General features: G+C 47.5%; 1 protein-coding gene across 1 annotated transcript; it reads right to left on the bottom strand.

Annotated features, from left to right (window-relative positions):
- Positions 1-11,265: 11,265 nt before the first annotated feature.
- On the bottom strand, positions 11,266-13,295 carry LOC138528836 (nuclear apoptosis-inducing factor 1-like). Its single transcript, XM_069640730.1, has 2 exons — positions 12,466-13,295; positions 11,266-12,151 (listed from the first exon to the last, which is right to left on the bottom strand). The coding sequence occupies exons 1-2, from the start codon at positions 12,884-12,886 to the stop codon at positions 11,310-11,312; spliced, it is 1,263 nt and encodes a 420-aa protein (XP_069496831.1). The 5' UTR covers positions 12,887-13,295; the 3' UTR covers positions 11,266-11,309.
- Between the last annotated feature and the right edge of the window lie 3,223 nt (positions 13,296-16,518).

Here is a 16,518-nt window from a genome sequence, read left to right as displayed (position 1 = left end):
AGCAAAAGTATACGCATTCATGAACAGAATAGGCACAGTTCATGCAGTAGCAATACTAACTTTCATGAACAAAACAGATGCAGTGCATGCAGCAGCAATACAAGCCTCTATGGGACACAAGTACAGTCCATGCTGCAGAAAAACAAGCTTTCATGGAACAAACAGGTACATTTCATGCAGCAGCAATGCAAGCTTCAATGGAATGAAGCAGGTACAGTGCTTGCAGCAAAAGTATACATGTTCATGAACCGAACAGTCAAAGTCCATGCAGAAGCAATACACACTTTTATGAACAACACAGGTGCAGTCCATGCAGCAGCAAATCAAGCTTCTATGGGACACAAGTACAGTCAATGTTGCAGAAATACAAAATTTCATGGAACAAACAGGTACATTTCATGCAGCAGCAATGCAAGCTTCCATGGACTGAAGCAGGTACAGTCCTTGCAGCAAAAGTACACATGTGCAGGTACACTCCATGCAGTAGCAAAACACATTTTCATGAACAAAACCGTCACAGTCCGTGTTGCAGCAATACAACCTTCCGTAGAATAAACAGGTGCAGCCCTGAAGAACCAATACACGTTATTATGAACAAAGCAGATACGGTCTATGCTGCTGCATGTCAAGCTTCCATGAAACAAAATAGGCACAGTTCATGTAACACCAATACAAGCCTCCATGCAACGGAACAGATACAGTCCATGATGCAGCAATCCACGTTTCCATGGAATGAAACAGGTACAGTTCATGCAGCAGTGATACAAGCTTGCATAGAATGAAACCGATACAATACACCCTGCAAAAATAATAACTTATTTGGAATGAAAGAGGTACAGTTCATGCAACAGCAATACAAGCTTCCATGGAATGAAACAGGTGCAGTCCTGAAGAACCAATACACTTTTTTGTCTGAACAAAACAGATACATCTATGCTGCAGCATTACACGCTTCCATGCAACGAAACAGATACAGTCCATGATGCAGCAATACACGTTTCCATGGAATGAAACAGGTACAGTTCATACAGCAGTGATACAGGCCTGCATGGAATGAAACAGATATAGTGCATGCAGCAGCAATACACGTTTCCATGGAACAAAACAGACACAGTCCATACTGCAGCAATGCAAGCTTCTATGTAATGAAATAGATACATTTCATGCAGCAGCAAAACAAGCTTCCATGGAACAAACATGTACAGTGCATGCAGCAGCAATGTAAGCTGCCATGGAGCAAAACAGCAACAGCGAATGCAGCAGTAATGCATGCTTCCTGAAAACAAACGCCATAACAAAGGGAAGAAGCACAGTACACATCCATAACAAAAACACTAAGCAGAAACAGTTAACAGTTATACCGTGGACAACTGCAGTGCACGCTTCCATTGGACACACTGGACGAATACACTGCAGAACAGGGGATAAAAGCTTCTCACGTGTAAATAAAATATGAGGTACAAGCAGCAGAGCAGGACTGGCAAAATTATTACAACACTCCCTTATACATGAGCAGGTACAGCAGCAGCCTAGGTTTTCCTTGCACACAGAAAATGTACATCAAGGCATGCAACAATACATAATATGATATGATATATGATATGTGATATATAACATGAGTAGTCATTTATAACGCGCCTGTACACAAGTGTTTCTAGATGCGACAAGACAATGATGGGGAAACAAAAGGAGGACAAAAAACGATCTTACTAGGCCTTGTGTCATTCAGATCGTGCAAGTGCAGGGAAGAGGGGAGGGGGCCAAAGGTGGCTGGGTGGGGAGGAGAAGTGCAGGTAACTCAATAAGGGTGGCTCTTAAGTGCAAAGAGAAGAGATTGTATGGTTACAGATACAGACCCCTAAGTGATGAGGGAGCCCGGAGTCAGTGCAAGGGAAACTGGACATGCAGGAGCCTGGGCCCGAATTCAGGGCTGGCCGGGTGACCAGTGTGCAGAGCTTTCAGGTGCATTAGCAGGGGAGAGGAAGAGAGAAAGCGGAAGCAAAAAGGAAGGTCTTGAGTTGCTTGCTGAACCAGAGGAGGTTCTGCTCAAGTTTGGGAGAGGCAGGGAGGCTGTTCCAGAGGGAGGCCCCAGTTGAGGAAAGAGATCTGCCCCCCATTATCTGCTTGGAAATGCGTCTGACCATCAGAGAATTGGAGGTGGATGAGCGGAGAGCTCGCTAAGGAAGATGTTTTGGAAGAGAAAGTTGGAGGTAGTTCGGTCCCAGGCTCCCAAAAGCCTTGTGGACGAGGCAAAGGGCCTTGCATTTTATGGTTGCAGCCACAGGGAGCCAGTGGAGAGATTTCAGAGCTGAAGAGATAAGATCCCTTGGCTTGAGGCTAAGGACAAATATCAGGTTTAGAAAGAGGCTGTTGCAATAGTCCAGCCTGGAGAGGACCAGGGTTCTAGAGACAGTGAGCTTTTGGGGGAAAGTGAGAAAAGGCAGAATACCTCTGAGGAGGTGCAGTTGAAAGTGTGACTTCTTAGAGATATCGGAGTTGTGAGGAGAGAAGGAGAGGTTAGAGTCGAAAATGAAACCAAGGTCCTTAACCTCACAGGAAGCAGCAAGAAGCGAGCCCAAGCTGGGCGGCCAGAAAGAGCGAGGAAAGGAGGGAGCAGGTGTCCTGATGAGGAGGATCTCAATCTTCTGGCATTAAGGCAGAGATCATTGGCAGCCCTCCATTCCTAAATTGCGGCCACACACACCCACACCCACACCCACACACACACACACACACACTCACACACACACAAAAAGTGTTCTACTTGCATCATCAGTGCACACATTTATCATGCATACAGAACTGGCTCTGGTCTTGTCCCTGTGCTCTCAGTGCAAGGAAGTTGCTGAATGCTAGAGGGGAAGGAGATCACCATGACCTCGAAGCCCAGAAGTCGTGAGCACGAGTGACTTTGGTGGATGCCATTGGGCGATTGTCAAGGGCCCAACCTCACATATATCCTCCTGCTACTGTTGATCGAACAAGACTCTAGGGCTCAATCCTCATGTGTGCTGCTGAACTACGTTTCATGGCAAGCCTCACCTGAGGGTTGGCCGGCGGCCTGATCGCCTGGGGGCCTGGTGAGTACAGAAGGCGAGTGTTCCTTTTCCAATCCTGCATTATCTTGTTACCTTGGTGCCTGTAACTGTGTATTTGCCAGCCATTGCTACATGAGGGTGGCAATGTAGTTTACCTCAAGTTCTGAGTGCTTTGTTGCCTGGAAGCCCTCCCGCAATCCTGGGTTTGGAATTGAACGACTGGCACAGAATGTGCAAGATGGCCATCAGAGATCTCACTGGCATGCTGATATGTGAGTCACATTGAATTTATGAATCCTGCGGTAGCTCCAGGCATGTCTGGCACCTAGGCGTTCTTGCTGGAATGTGCATAGTCCCACCGCCCTGGATGATTGCTGCCTTGCTAGGAGGTATGGGGAAGACTTATCCTTGGCCTCAATCCCAGGGACCACATCTCTCCAGCCCTTAAATCTCTCCACTGGCTCCCGGTGGCTGTGAGGATCAAGGTCAAGTCCCCCTGCATCATCCACAAGGCTTTCTGGGGCCTGGGACCGCACTTCACCCAACTCTCTCACTCCCTAAATACCTCCTTAATAGAGGCCTTCGGTCTTCTAGATCAAACACTCTGCAGATGAGATGCTTTTCCAAGCAGAGTTTGGGGGGTATATCTCTCGCTTCGGCAGAAGCTTCCCTCTGCAATGGTCTCCCTGCCCCTCTCAGGCTTGAGCCGGATCTCCTTCAATTCTGGATTCTTCTGAAGGCCCACCTTTTCTCTTCCTCCTTCCCTCTCCCGCACCCTTCATAATGCCCCCTTCTGCCACTTCGACTGGCAGCCTGGTCCTTTCTGAGAATTACAGGGCATCAGTCCGTCCTCGTCCAGTCTACCACAGCAGCCACCCTAACCTGCGCTTGCCTCGCTTGGCCCGCCTTCCCTGAGTATCCTGGTGGGGTGTACCACTCTACTGAATCTGGTCCTCCCCTATCCTCGCAATTAGTGTGTGGCCCCCACAGCCGGAATCCCCTGGCACATGCCCTCCTGGACTCCCTTAGCAATTGCCTAGACCCTTGGGCCCTCTTCTTCCCCTCCTCCTCCCCCTGCACTTGTTTCCCAGCATCAAACCCACTTTCCCCTCCCACCCTAGCACTATACCTTCCACCCTGACCTTCAATTCCCCCCACACCCTTCCCCTTGCACTTCTTGTTACTACACGTGCATGATCCAAGTGACACAAGGCCTAGTAGGACAGTTCTTGTTGTTTTCTGCCCTGTCCCCCCACCCATCTTTTTGTCTTGCGGTGCATTGAAACACCATTTGCTGTATAGGTGCTTTACAAATACTCAATAAATAAATACATAAGGCACAGAAGTTCAAGCCCTCTCTCCCGCAATAGAACACCTGCACTTAACAGGTGCAGAACAAGCATTAGCAGTACACTCTTCCCCTCCCACACTGAACAGATACAGGATGATAGACAATATACCACGGTCCATCATGGAAACCTTTTTTCAAAACCCTTTTTCATTGGGAATCCAACATTTTCGATATATTTCTTGAGATTTGTTGTTTGGGCTGATGTTCAATCAAATCTTTACTTCATAACACTTTGTCCATGTTAAACAAATGTACTGAATTCCACCACTTCGAGTAGGTCAGGTTGCGTAGAGATTTCCAGCTAGACGTATTCATCCCAGCCCCTAATCCCTTCAGAGTATGAAAAAGACAGCGACTGGAAATATCTCTCTATCATTCTTGGCTTATTTTCCATGTGCCCCGAATGAAAGTTTCCCAGGAGACATGACGCCCACCTGTGAGATGCCAGAGAACGTCCATCAAAGCTTTGCAGCATAATTCGTTAACTTTGAGGCATTCAAGAAGCATAATATTAATTTTGGTTGATTCGTAGCACTCCATGTTAGATTAAGCCCCACTTCAAGGCACTGTGATAACATGTGTTATAATCATCCCATTTAATGGTAGTTTATCGGCCTTGGAAGGTTAAAAGGCTAAATTGCCCCATGTGCAAGGCGAGCACTAACTTAGGAGTTATCAACGTGGAAAGCATATGTTTATACATTTCACAGATCATCTCAGAATTCCAGAAGCTGTTTTCTTAAGTCTGCTCCATGCATTCTTGCCTGTCTTCAAAATGGCCTACTGATAAGGGATAACTGAATTTGGGTCAGGCCCACCTAAGAAGAAGATAAGTAAATGTTTCTCTGTCCTTCCACACCCAGCTCGATGTCTAGTTCCTCTTCCCAGGTGGATAGACACAGGCACTTTTCGGCACAAGTGGCTCATCCTTCACTAATAAGCTATGCATCTTTGGCCCGCGCAGCGTCTAGATGGGAATGTAAGGGCCAACAAGTGCCACACTCAGACAGAACTGTGAATGTTAGCATGGTCAGGTAACCCACTAACCAATATAAGCTCAAACTCTGCATACTTATCTCACTCAAAAAACTCACACAACCATCTCTTGCACAACAAGCCGCACGCACTTCACAACACTGCAACAACACATAAGCCGGAACAACAGCACACATGGGCTGACTCCGATCCGATACCCGCACCAAAGCTCAGCACCCGGTGTATACTGAGCTGAAGCTGCCAACATAACACCACTCCTCTCACTATCCTACTCCCTCCTTCACCTTACTAACCCATCCCACCTTTATCATTTACAGATCCGCCTGAGCACCTGGAGACCAATTCCCTTGGTGATGGTGCGCGGTACAAATACCTTTAACATTTAACATTTAACATCTTTGAAATATTCATAAGTGTCTGATATCTGCCTAGTTCTCTTTTCTCTAAATCCAGATTCTGCTATGGACATCTTCCCATCAATGTAGTTGAGGGTTTTCTGGGGCAGCGTGGAAAGGGGGTAGGGGGCATCAACCACCTTAGATTTTCAAATCATTCACTATCTATAAAACAAGCATGAGACTACTGCAGCATTAGGTCCTCATAGAGTATGTGAAGATTAGGGATTCCACCAAATCCTTGGTTTTCCCCTGCCTATCAGCATTTGTTTAATTGTTTCTCTATACGTTAAAGAAAAAGTGTGTAGGAACTCGAGGGTCAGAAAACATACACTGATACCTCCCGACCATTCACTCAGGTCAGAACTGTTGCTAAAAATGCAATCATTTACCTGTGTGTTTAGGGGTGACCATACATTCACTGTCTATGGACCTAGAGCATGGAATAGACAACCTCAGGAAATTCGGGCAGCAATATCTTTGCTTCAATTCAGAAAAGTGTTAAAAATCTATCTTTTAAGTGAGTTACAAGGTGAGCCTGGGTTCCCGTCCTTCCTTTCTCAGAATCTGTCTGTTGCACACATGATATTCCGGTTTCTCAGTCATTGACAGTCATGGACAGTGCCTCCTGCGCCTAAGTATGATTAAGTTCATCTGGAGCACAATATAAATACATTAAAAAAAAGAAAGAATCGTAGATAGTGGGTGAAGGATGTCTGGTACTCATCCCATCATGTCCATTTAAATGGGACTGGGTAATCCAACAAACCTCTAAACTGATTTAGTACACACCATCTAACATACTGGTTTTATCAGAGGGTTATATGTTTTAACTCCAAAGTGAGGCATAAGGCGCGGAGGGATTCTGGAAGAAAGAATCAAATACACCTTTTCTATCATCCAGGCTCAGCAAGGATTTGAAGGAGGAAAATTGGGGAGGGCGGAGTGTAAGAGGGCAGCTGAACTAAACTCCTGACTGTGCATCTTACTCGATTGGCTGATGTGTGTGTGCACACTGCTGACCGAGCGATATATAAGTCACTTTAGTAGGAACATAGGACAAGAAAATCCTTTGTGCAGGAAAACATCATGCAGCTACCCGCACAGATCCGATATGCTGGACTTGCTTTGGTCATACGTAAAAATATAAATCAATTCAAGCACACATAGGAACATAAATATTGTTTGTGTTCCGTTTACCCATTACTATTTCCATAGAGGATAAAGATGTTTATTTCTTGTTACAGAGCAGTGCTGTATCTAAACTGTTGCTATATCTGATTAAGCTTTTCTGTTTTTTTAGGAATTAGATTCCAACAAAATGCCAAATGGGTCTCTTAGTGCACTAAAAGTGAATTGGTCTTAAAAAAGCATACTTGAGTTCTTGGTATGCAAAATCTCAACCAAAGCAGTTATTTACCATTAACAGGTTAAGAAGCCTACAACGTACAAGCTCTATCCGCCGTCCTCTACGGATGCAAAATTTGGGGATTTGAACACTTGAGGGATTTAGCTATAATAGAGAATACATTCCTCCAACAAATGTTTGGTCTACCACAAAACACCACCACAACACGCTCCTTATGGAAGCACGACTTCAACCAATTAAAATAAGAGGCCACATTCAAACCATTACTATACTGGCTGTGGCTGAAGCAATTCGATCATTTGGCTTTGTAATAAGACTTGCAAAGGAATGTGATTGATTCTCCTGGAGGCAAATATTGGTCCTGGTACAAACATATTAAAAATCTTTTAGGCAATACTGGTATGTCACACCTCCTATCCTTTGATGTAATCATAACAGCCAAGGTAAGTAAGGAAGTGAAGAGCAGGTTGGTCACTTTACAATTTGAAATATTGATGTTTAACTCAATGCATTCATCAAGGTGTTCCTGCATTTGTTTTTTTTAAAACCAAGCCAGAGATATACCTGAATTACATTTGCCTAAACTTCTATAGAGTTCTGTACACAAAGTTCAGACTTGAATGTCCTTCGATTAGCTGAGCTCACTTGCAGATATGCTTCGTCATCTGACAAGTACTGTCCCTTCTGCCCCTGTATCAAGAAAACAGATATACATTGTGCACTCGTTTGTGCTAAATACAACATTCTGAGGCACAGGTGGCTGCTACCAATATTTCATAAACACAAAGGGAGCTTGCTACGTGATGCCTTCATCATTTGCAAGTTAGCAAGTATGTCTGAAGTAGTTTTTGCAGTATCAAGTTTTATAACTAAAGCCTGCCACTGCAAATCTAAGGTACTGGGTGAATAAATTGAGTATATGTTATATGTATCCAATGCATTAGATCAGCATTTTCCAGTCTATTAACTTGCACTTGACAATGGGACTGGAACTATACCACTTCATATTGCATGTTCCTATGCCTTTCTATATTTCCGATGCTTTTAACTTTTTATATAATCGAAGATGCACATTGATGAATAGTTATTTGTTTGCTGGACAATTTTATGGGTTAGCTCCCGAAATAAAGTTTGTTGACTGACTGACATGTGATTGCTTACATAAGGACACAGCCATACATTATTGTCAAGCCTCTTGTTTAAGAGGGTCTGTTGCAATGTTTCAGCATCTTAATAACTGTTAAATACTTTTCAGTCATGTCACTGAACCCTACCACATTGCAAAGAATGTCAGACACTGCCAGTGAAACATGTCCGGTACTTTTCAGTTGCTCAAAGGGGTGATTATTGTCTGATTTTAATCTATGTAAGAGAACATCAGGGGAAAACAGTGACCAGCAAATATTGGGAACTACGTCTGAGCATTCAAATGTACATAAATGATATGGTCTTTGCCCAGAGTGATGCTAGTTTTGAAAGAGCACCATGAAAAGGAAGCTATTAAAATGGTTCTTGATTGCCTGTACAACTAAGTGTAGTACTGTTGTAAACATTGATACTCTGGGCCTCATTACGACCCTGGCGCTAAGCGAAAAACGATGGCGGTAAATGCTTACCGCCATCGTTTTCCGCCAGGTCCGATCATGACCCGTGACCGTTAACTACGATGCCAATAGCGGCATCGTAGTTAACGCTGCCGCAAACTGCGCTAAGGGTGCGCGCACGCGACCGCCCACACCGTACTTAGCGCCATGGCGGAAAGGCACGCAAATGCCGACCCAAGCGGACATGCACCTAACGCCATCATTGAGGCCGCTAAGTACCTTACCGCCATGGTGCAAATAACGCCATCGCGAACCAACCGTAAAGGGCCAATTCAAGTGAATGCAGCTGCCACAGGTGCACAGAAACAGCACAGGTGAAGGCAATACAGACTCAGGGGAGTATAAAAAGAGCACACCCCACCCCTACCCACACCCAGTCACACTCCACAATGATGCCAATACGACTAGCAATGTTGGGGCTGGAGGACCTGATAGCAATGCATGTGCTACTACAACAGCAACAGCAACAACAACAACAACAGGCAGCACAGAGGAGACGCAGGAGGAGAAGGAGGGCAAGGCAGGCCCAGCAAGCCCCACCAGCACAGCCAGTGCCACCACGCAGGCAGCCCCCAATCCCACGCATCAGAGCCAATCCAAACAACCTCACTGCTGAGCAGATCCACACCCTGTACCGTTTGGACAGGGACACCATCACCGCCATCGTAGACATGACACACAACGACATCGTCAGCATGATAGAAAGTCCAACCGCCATCCCCCCCCTACTGAAGGTAGTGGCTGTACTCCACTTCCTGGCCACAGGCACCTACCAGCACACAGTGGGGCACCTGCATGGCATTTCACAACCATTATTCTCACGAACACTCATCCAAGTGCTTGATGCCCTCCTCAAGCACACAGACGACCACATCTCATTACCACGGACTGCCCAGGAGATTGCAAACACCAAAGTGGGTTTCCATGCACTAGCCAGCATACCCGGTTGCATTGGTGCCATCGACTGCACCCATGTGGAATTGGTGGTTCCACGTGCCATGGAGGTACCGTACCGCAACCGGAAACAGTTCCACTCTATCAACGTGCAAATGGTCTGTGACTCCAACAAGATCATCACACATTGTTGTGCCCGATTCCCCGGATCAACCCATGATTCCATGATCCTGAGGAACTCCACAATACCACGCTACATGGAGCGACATGCAGGCCCAAGATCCTGGCTACTCGGTGAGTGCTATGTCATGGAAGTGGGCATGGGAATGACGTACCAGTGCATACTCCACCTGGCAGAAAGGGGGGGGGGGATGATGCATACTCCACCTGGCTGAAAGGGGGGGGGGGATGATGCATACTCCACCTGGCTGAAAGGGGGGGGGGGATGATGCATACTCCACCTGGCTGAAAGGGGGGGGGGGATGATGCATACTCCACCTGGCTGAAAGGGGGGGGGGGATGATGCATACTCCACCTGGCTGTGAGTAACACAGAGAACGGATACAGAGGAAGGCCACTCACAATGCACTAAACCCCTCTGCATACATAGGGTGATGGCATGCTAAACAGGCCATGGCAGCAATGGGCATATACTGGTTGCATAGTGTGAATCAATTAGTGCATGTAGAAGTGAGCCAAGGTAACAGTTCCATGCCAGCCATGGTGGGACATCATGTTCCTGGACAGACAACATGACTGACACATACATTCTCGCCTACATACAGGTGATGCAGCCTACCCCCTGAAGAGGTGGCTCCTCACGCCAGTCCGGAACCCGCAGAACCAGCACGAGGAGGACTACAACCGTGCACATACACGTACTCGTGTGGTCATAGAGCAGACATTCGGCCTCCTGAAGGCACGGTTCCGAAGCCTCAGCAGGTCTGGTGGGGCACTCCTGTATGGCCATGAGAAGGTGGCAAAGATCGTCATGGCATGTGTCATGCTGCACAATATGTGCGTCAGACGGAATGTGCCCCTGCCCCCTGACGCAGAACTGCAACCACCTGACGATGAGGATGAGGATGAGGAGGGTGCAGAAGGGGCGCCACCACATGGAGGAGGCGATGCACAGGAGGGGCGTGCCATGCGCCAAAGTATCATCAACCACTGCTTCTAGCACACACGGCTGGTGTTCATCGCATGGAGACAGCACTTGGGGCACTGTGTGACTCTGGGGCATGCACACTGAGGACTGGACACCAATAAAGCACACATACGCAATGAAAATGTCCACACGTTTCCTTTTGTGAAACGAATAAACTGTATTTGAACTATGTACTGTCGTGTCACACCCCCTCCCACCTCCCACCTCCCCCCTGCACACCCCCCCCCCCAAACTCCCCCCTTAACTCCCCAACACACCACCCCGCCACCCCCCTGCACACCCCAACACACCCCCTCCCACCTCCCACCTCCCCCCTGCACACACCCCCCCCAAACTCCCCCCTTAACTCCCCAACACACCACCCCGCCACCCCCCTGCACACCCCAACACACCCACTCCCCCCTCCACCCTCCCCCCCCCCCTGGAATCCCAACAAAGGTGTGAGTTGGTCTGTGCAGCAGTGTCAGTAGTAGGATTCCTACACTGTCCGGCCACTATTGGCAGCCCCCTCCACTGGCCCCCGGGGCACCCCTGCCTGTGCTGCGGAGGTTCCTCCCCGATCGGCGGATGGGGCTGCTCGGTGTCGAGCTGGCAACCGAGGAGGATCCTGCCTGCTCATTTGGACGCATGGCCCGTATTGTCTGCACAAGGTCAGTGATGGCGTGCCGCACAGCAGCTAGTTCCGCGCAGATGTCCTTTGTGGACGACTCTATAGCTGCCTTCACAGTCTCAGCACATTTATCCATTGCTGCACTTGACCCCCCACATTCAGCAACATGTTCTTCGAGCAGCGAGGAAAGTTGCTGCTGCCGGGTGGCAATCGCCTCCAGAGAATGGTTGGGATTCTGGGCCATGGCTAATGGCAGTGGCATTCCCATTGGGCTGATCTGCCCCTGCAGCGGGGATGGAGTGGCTGGCCAATCGTCATCCTCTGGCTGACCCTGTGTGGCATCCACATGCGGGCTGCTTAGGGACAGGTAGGGGGAATGAGGGTGGCCTGTGGGGCTCCTGACATCACTCTCCTCAAAGGTCCCTGCTTCACTATCGGAGGAGGCAGCAATGGCAGCAGTCTCCCCAAGTGTGCTGCTTGCAGCAGAGGCTGTGGCTTCTGTGGGCATGATTGGTGTGATGTCTGCTGCTGCTGCTGCTGCTGCTGTACTGCCTGCTGGGGTGGCTGTCTGTGCCCTGTCCTGTTTCCCTTGCATGGATTTTGCCTGCTGTGGTGTTTTCCTCGGGACGACAGAGGTGGAGGGTTGTGGCGTTGGCACAGTTGGCCTGGCCCTCTTGGTGGGTGTGGAGGCTGTGGTGTCCTCTTCCTCAAGGTCGGAATTTGAGCCTGTGGTGGGACAGAGGAGGGAGAGTGTTATTGATGGGTCTGCGGACATTGGCCGGGCATTGTTGCGACTGGCATCTCATCAGTTAGTACATGTGGCACATTTCATGCAGGGGAAAAAAGTTGACTCCCTTTTGTGTGGAAGTAGCATGGAGGTATGTGGGTGCCTGCAGTTAGGGTGTGCATGCTGCATGTGTACAGGGTGCAGATCGGATGTATCTGTGGGCAGTCTCCTGCTGATGTGTTGCATTCACACTATGGGCCAACATTGTACTTCACATGAATGGACTTTGCATGCCTTGATTTGAGCCACCTACCTGCATCGCCCGATGTCGGGGCTCCTCTCTCCATTCCTCCTACTCCTTCAATGCTCTGCATTCCGATTGTGGAGGCACAGATTTCCTCCCATGGCTGCAATTTTATAGGGGACTCCGATCCTCCCCCAGTTGCCATTGCCAGGTTCATGTTGGCTGATAGTATGCTCCTGACTCTGAGCCGGAGATCGTCCCACCGCTTGCGGCACTGTTTGACATTGCGGGGTGTCGTTCCCACGGCACTGACCCGCTGAGCTACCAGTGCCCATATGGCCTTCTTCTTGGTTATGGCCGGTCTTGTCAGTTGGTTGGAGAATACCACTGCAGCGTTCTCCTGTAGGGTCTCCGCTAGAATGGTGAGCTCCTCTCTGGAGAAGCGGTCTTGCCGCTGGCGGTCACAGGCTTTTTTCAAAACTTTCGGCATCTTCCTGCAGGTAGAAGGTTGAAGCCGGTATTGGCGGGGTCTCAGGCTCGGATGTCCAGTGGTTTCGGAGGATGGCAATGGATTGTGTTTTTAAAGATGGCCGCCGTGCTCTTTCCCGTTCCGCCGCGGTGACGCTACTTCCGGTTCCGCTTATCTACGGTCAACGCTAATTGCGGTGACCGCTAACTACGGTCACCGCTATGTACGGCGGTGGCGGTGGTGCACCTTGCGCCGCATACGATGCCGGTAGGTGCCGTTTTGGGGGCATTACCGCCATGGCGCTGTTTACATTACCGCCATGGCGTAATGCTCGTGCGCGATGGGTCGTAATGTGGCGCACTTTACACCATCGTCCCACGGCGTTAACGTTCATTACGCCATGGCGGTAATGACGGCGGATTACCGCCAGGGTCGTAATGAGGCATTCTGTGTTAAGAAAAGTTAAGAGTCACAGGCCCTCATTCTACAAAGCACCGTAAATAGGCATACAGCATGGCAAAATGTATAGGAAAAGTGCAATAGAGTGTACCATATGCCCAGAAGACAATTACTGAGAAATTCATTCACAAAAACCCATTGGACGGCATAGAGTTGTGTGCGGCACGCATGTGTACACATACATGAGATGGGTTTTCCTTATTACAGGCTCATGTTATGCATATCTGGCATGGCATAAGTGCACAAGTGAACAATGGTACATTGCTGCATTAATATAAGGTACTGTACAGAAAATAAATGAAGAAATGTGGAGGCTACAAAGTGCAAAGCAGCATTGTATTGAATCAATAATTATACTATTTCATGAAGAAGAGAGCAGATTGTAAGAAAGCCAACGATTCTGGCACTGGTTTGTACATTACCAGGAAAAAACTATTCAACTCGTAAACAGATCTTAATGCCTTCATCTGTAATTTCGTGAACAAAGAGCACTGTGGGCCTCATTACGACCCTGGCGGTACGGAGGGAATGGCGCCGTAAAAGGTGCCGGCGCCGTTCACTCCGTACCGCCGCATTACGAGTTCCCCTCGCAGGACACGGTAAGCACGCCTGGGAAAACCAGGCGTGCTTACCGGGTCCCGCGAGGGGAAGAGGGAGCAAACAACGGGCCATCTCGTAATGGCCCGTTGTTTGCTCCCTCTCCCATTCCCATTCAGCCCTACGGGGGCTGAAATGGGAATGGGGAAGGACCGTGTCCGGGTCTTTGGATGGAGGAATTCCGAGGACCCGGACCCCGACGCGATTTCGGCGGCAGCCATGCCGCCAATAGCAGCATAGTTACCGCCGAACTCGTAATGAGGGCCTGTGTGTTTCTTTACTGTGTGTTTCTTTTTCCGTCATTAAGCAAAATCAGATGTGTTATCCTATGAATATATGTCACTGTGAGCCATAGAAACACTGTGATATGCTTGTAATTGCAAATTGAACCCTTTTGTGAATACAATAGGTGTTACAATATATGCAGACTTTATTATAGGCAATGCTGATTTTCCAGGGAACCTGATAAGAAGCATATTTTTCTGCTAAATCCACCGGACATGGATGAATGGGGGTATGGTTGAAATTCCAGGAGATTAACACGGCCATCTAAAGACAAAGCTTATTTATCTTACATCAGAGGAATCCATACAACTCCCTATAACCAAGAGCATCTATTCAAGGCCTCTCATTAATAACATTCCAAATAGGCCTAAAATGTGTGCTTATAGATTTTACATTGTTTATATACCAACCTGGCATGTGACAGCCAGAGACAGTTTCAAAGAAATATTATAGCACTTAGGATCTGAATTTAGAATAAGGCCTCCGAATAACATTCTCCAGTTGGAGCCATGAAAGGCTTTGAAAACACAAAAACCCCTACAAGCTGACCGAGGCCAATCATAAGATACAGGAAAGCACAGACATGTTTTGACATGTCCAAGTTGAAAACAAAGATACACATTTTGTGTTTTAAAATGGCATTTCAGATCCAAAAAAATATTTCATTCTACCTAAGTTCATAATGATATTGCGTAGATTGAAAAGAAAAGGTGTGTTTTAAACATAAGATTCTCCTCTGCAAGATGTGATCAAACTTGTCATACAACTGTTTATTAATAATTGATACAATTATGAATAATACTGTGTCCATAAAAAAATCACAAACATGTATATCTCATATCCCTACATTTGTGGTGACCATGAGAATCCCAAATTCCATATTTCATTGATGTTCCATGTTGCTACAATGAAATATGGAATACATAACATTTTGAGTTTACAAGTCCAGAGTGTGTAGCTCCCTCACTGTTCCATTCTTAGAAATAGTATCTACATATGAAAATTAAGGGGTATATTCTCTGGGGGTGTCTGCCTGTTAAGCTAGCCAATAGACAGATCTGTCCAATTAAAAAGTGCAATTTCACAATGATATGGTGTGGGAATAATTCCCATTATGAAAGTAGAAACAGACAGGGAAGGATAGAGCACTCGGGAATTGAAGTCTGAAGAGAAGAGGAACTCATGTTCCAAATGGATGAGTGCTTATCTTGGATAATATCAGGAGATGAAAGTGTCTTGTCCATTAGGAATACAGAAGTCTAAGGCAGACCTGCTTTCTTAGATGGAGAAAGAGACCAGAAGAAGCCTTCCTGATTGGGAATTGCCTGGAAACTCTTTCCTGGCTCTGTGCCTTAAATAATTATCAAAAGTGAGTATGAAAAGTCTCCCATAAAAGTTCAGCCTTCTCCAACCCTTTCTCTATTAAGTCCCAGGAGTGGCTAAACTGGGAGGGACTTTCACTTTGGGGAGATAATTCCAAACTGAATGTAAAGCATGCAAAGTGGGAACTGCACTTTGCTTTCTAACTGTAATCAAAACCATGGCAGATTTGCTTTACATGGGAAAATGTATACTTTCTGCACAGATAAAGTGAAGCTCTTTGTACATGTATTGTATTTATTTATTGAACATGTGTATGGCACCTATACAGCAGAAAGTGTTTCCAGGTGCCACAAGGCAAAACAAGGGAGGGGGGACAGAGGACAGAGGAAAAAAAACAAATAACAGTCCTACTAGGCCTTGTGACATTTGGATTGTGCAAGTGCAGTAAGAAGTGCAGGGGAAGTGGGAAGGACAGGGTGGTAGGGTGAGAAAGGGATGAGGGAAGAGGGGGAGGTACAGATGGGAGGGGACCTGAGGGGCTGGGCAAGTGTTAGTAGGAGCCCAGGTGGGAAAATGCCAATGAACCTGGGGTAAGGGGGAACTAGTGCATGGAAGGGGGAACCGGACTTGGTATCTGGTCAGGGAAGAGTGCCTTAGGGAAGGGCTGGTTATAGGAGGGTTGGGGTAGACTAGTCGAGGAGGGCCAGACCCCTGTAAGACTCATAGGGGAACAAGCAACCAGTCACAGAAGCGGGGGGCATTAGCAAGGGAGAGGGAGAGGGAAGGAGGATGAGAAAAGGAAAGTCTTGAGAAGCTTCCAGAATTTAAGGAGATCCAACTCAGGTCTGAGAGGGGCAGGGAGGCCATTCCAGAGGTAGGTTCCTGTGGAAGAAAGAGATCTACCCCCACTCTCTGCTTCGAGAAACTTCTGACCTGCAGAGAGTTGGAGCTAGAGGACCGGAGGACTCTAGCAAGGAGGTATTTCTGGA

The sequence above is a fragment of the Ambystoma mexicanum genome, chromosome 7q, assembly GCF_040938575.1.
Source record: "Ambystoma mexicanum isolate Mex_15411 chromosome 7q, UKY_AmexF1_1, whole genome shotgun sequence".
Classification (NCBI taxonomy): domain Eukaryota; kingdom Metazoa; phylum Chordata; class Amphibia; order Caudata; family Ambystomatidae; genus Ambystoma; species Ambystoma mexicanum.
This window is presented reverse-complemented; position numbering and strand designations above follow the sequence as displayed.

Bases quoted from the DNA above. Each gene is read 5' to 3' on its own strand.
- LOC138528836 (XM_069640730.1), bottom strand. From the start codon at position 12,886: ATGCCGAAAGTTTTGAAAAAAGCCTGTGACCGCCAGCGGCAAGACCGC. The intron at 12,152-12,465 runs GTAGGTGGCTCA...GTCCCACCACAG, and splicing joins CCCGACATCGGGCGATGCAG to GCTCAAATTCCGACCTTGAG.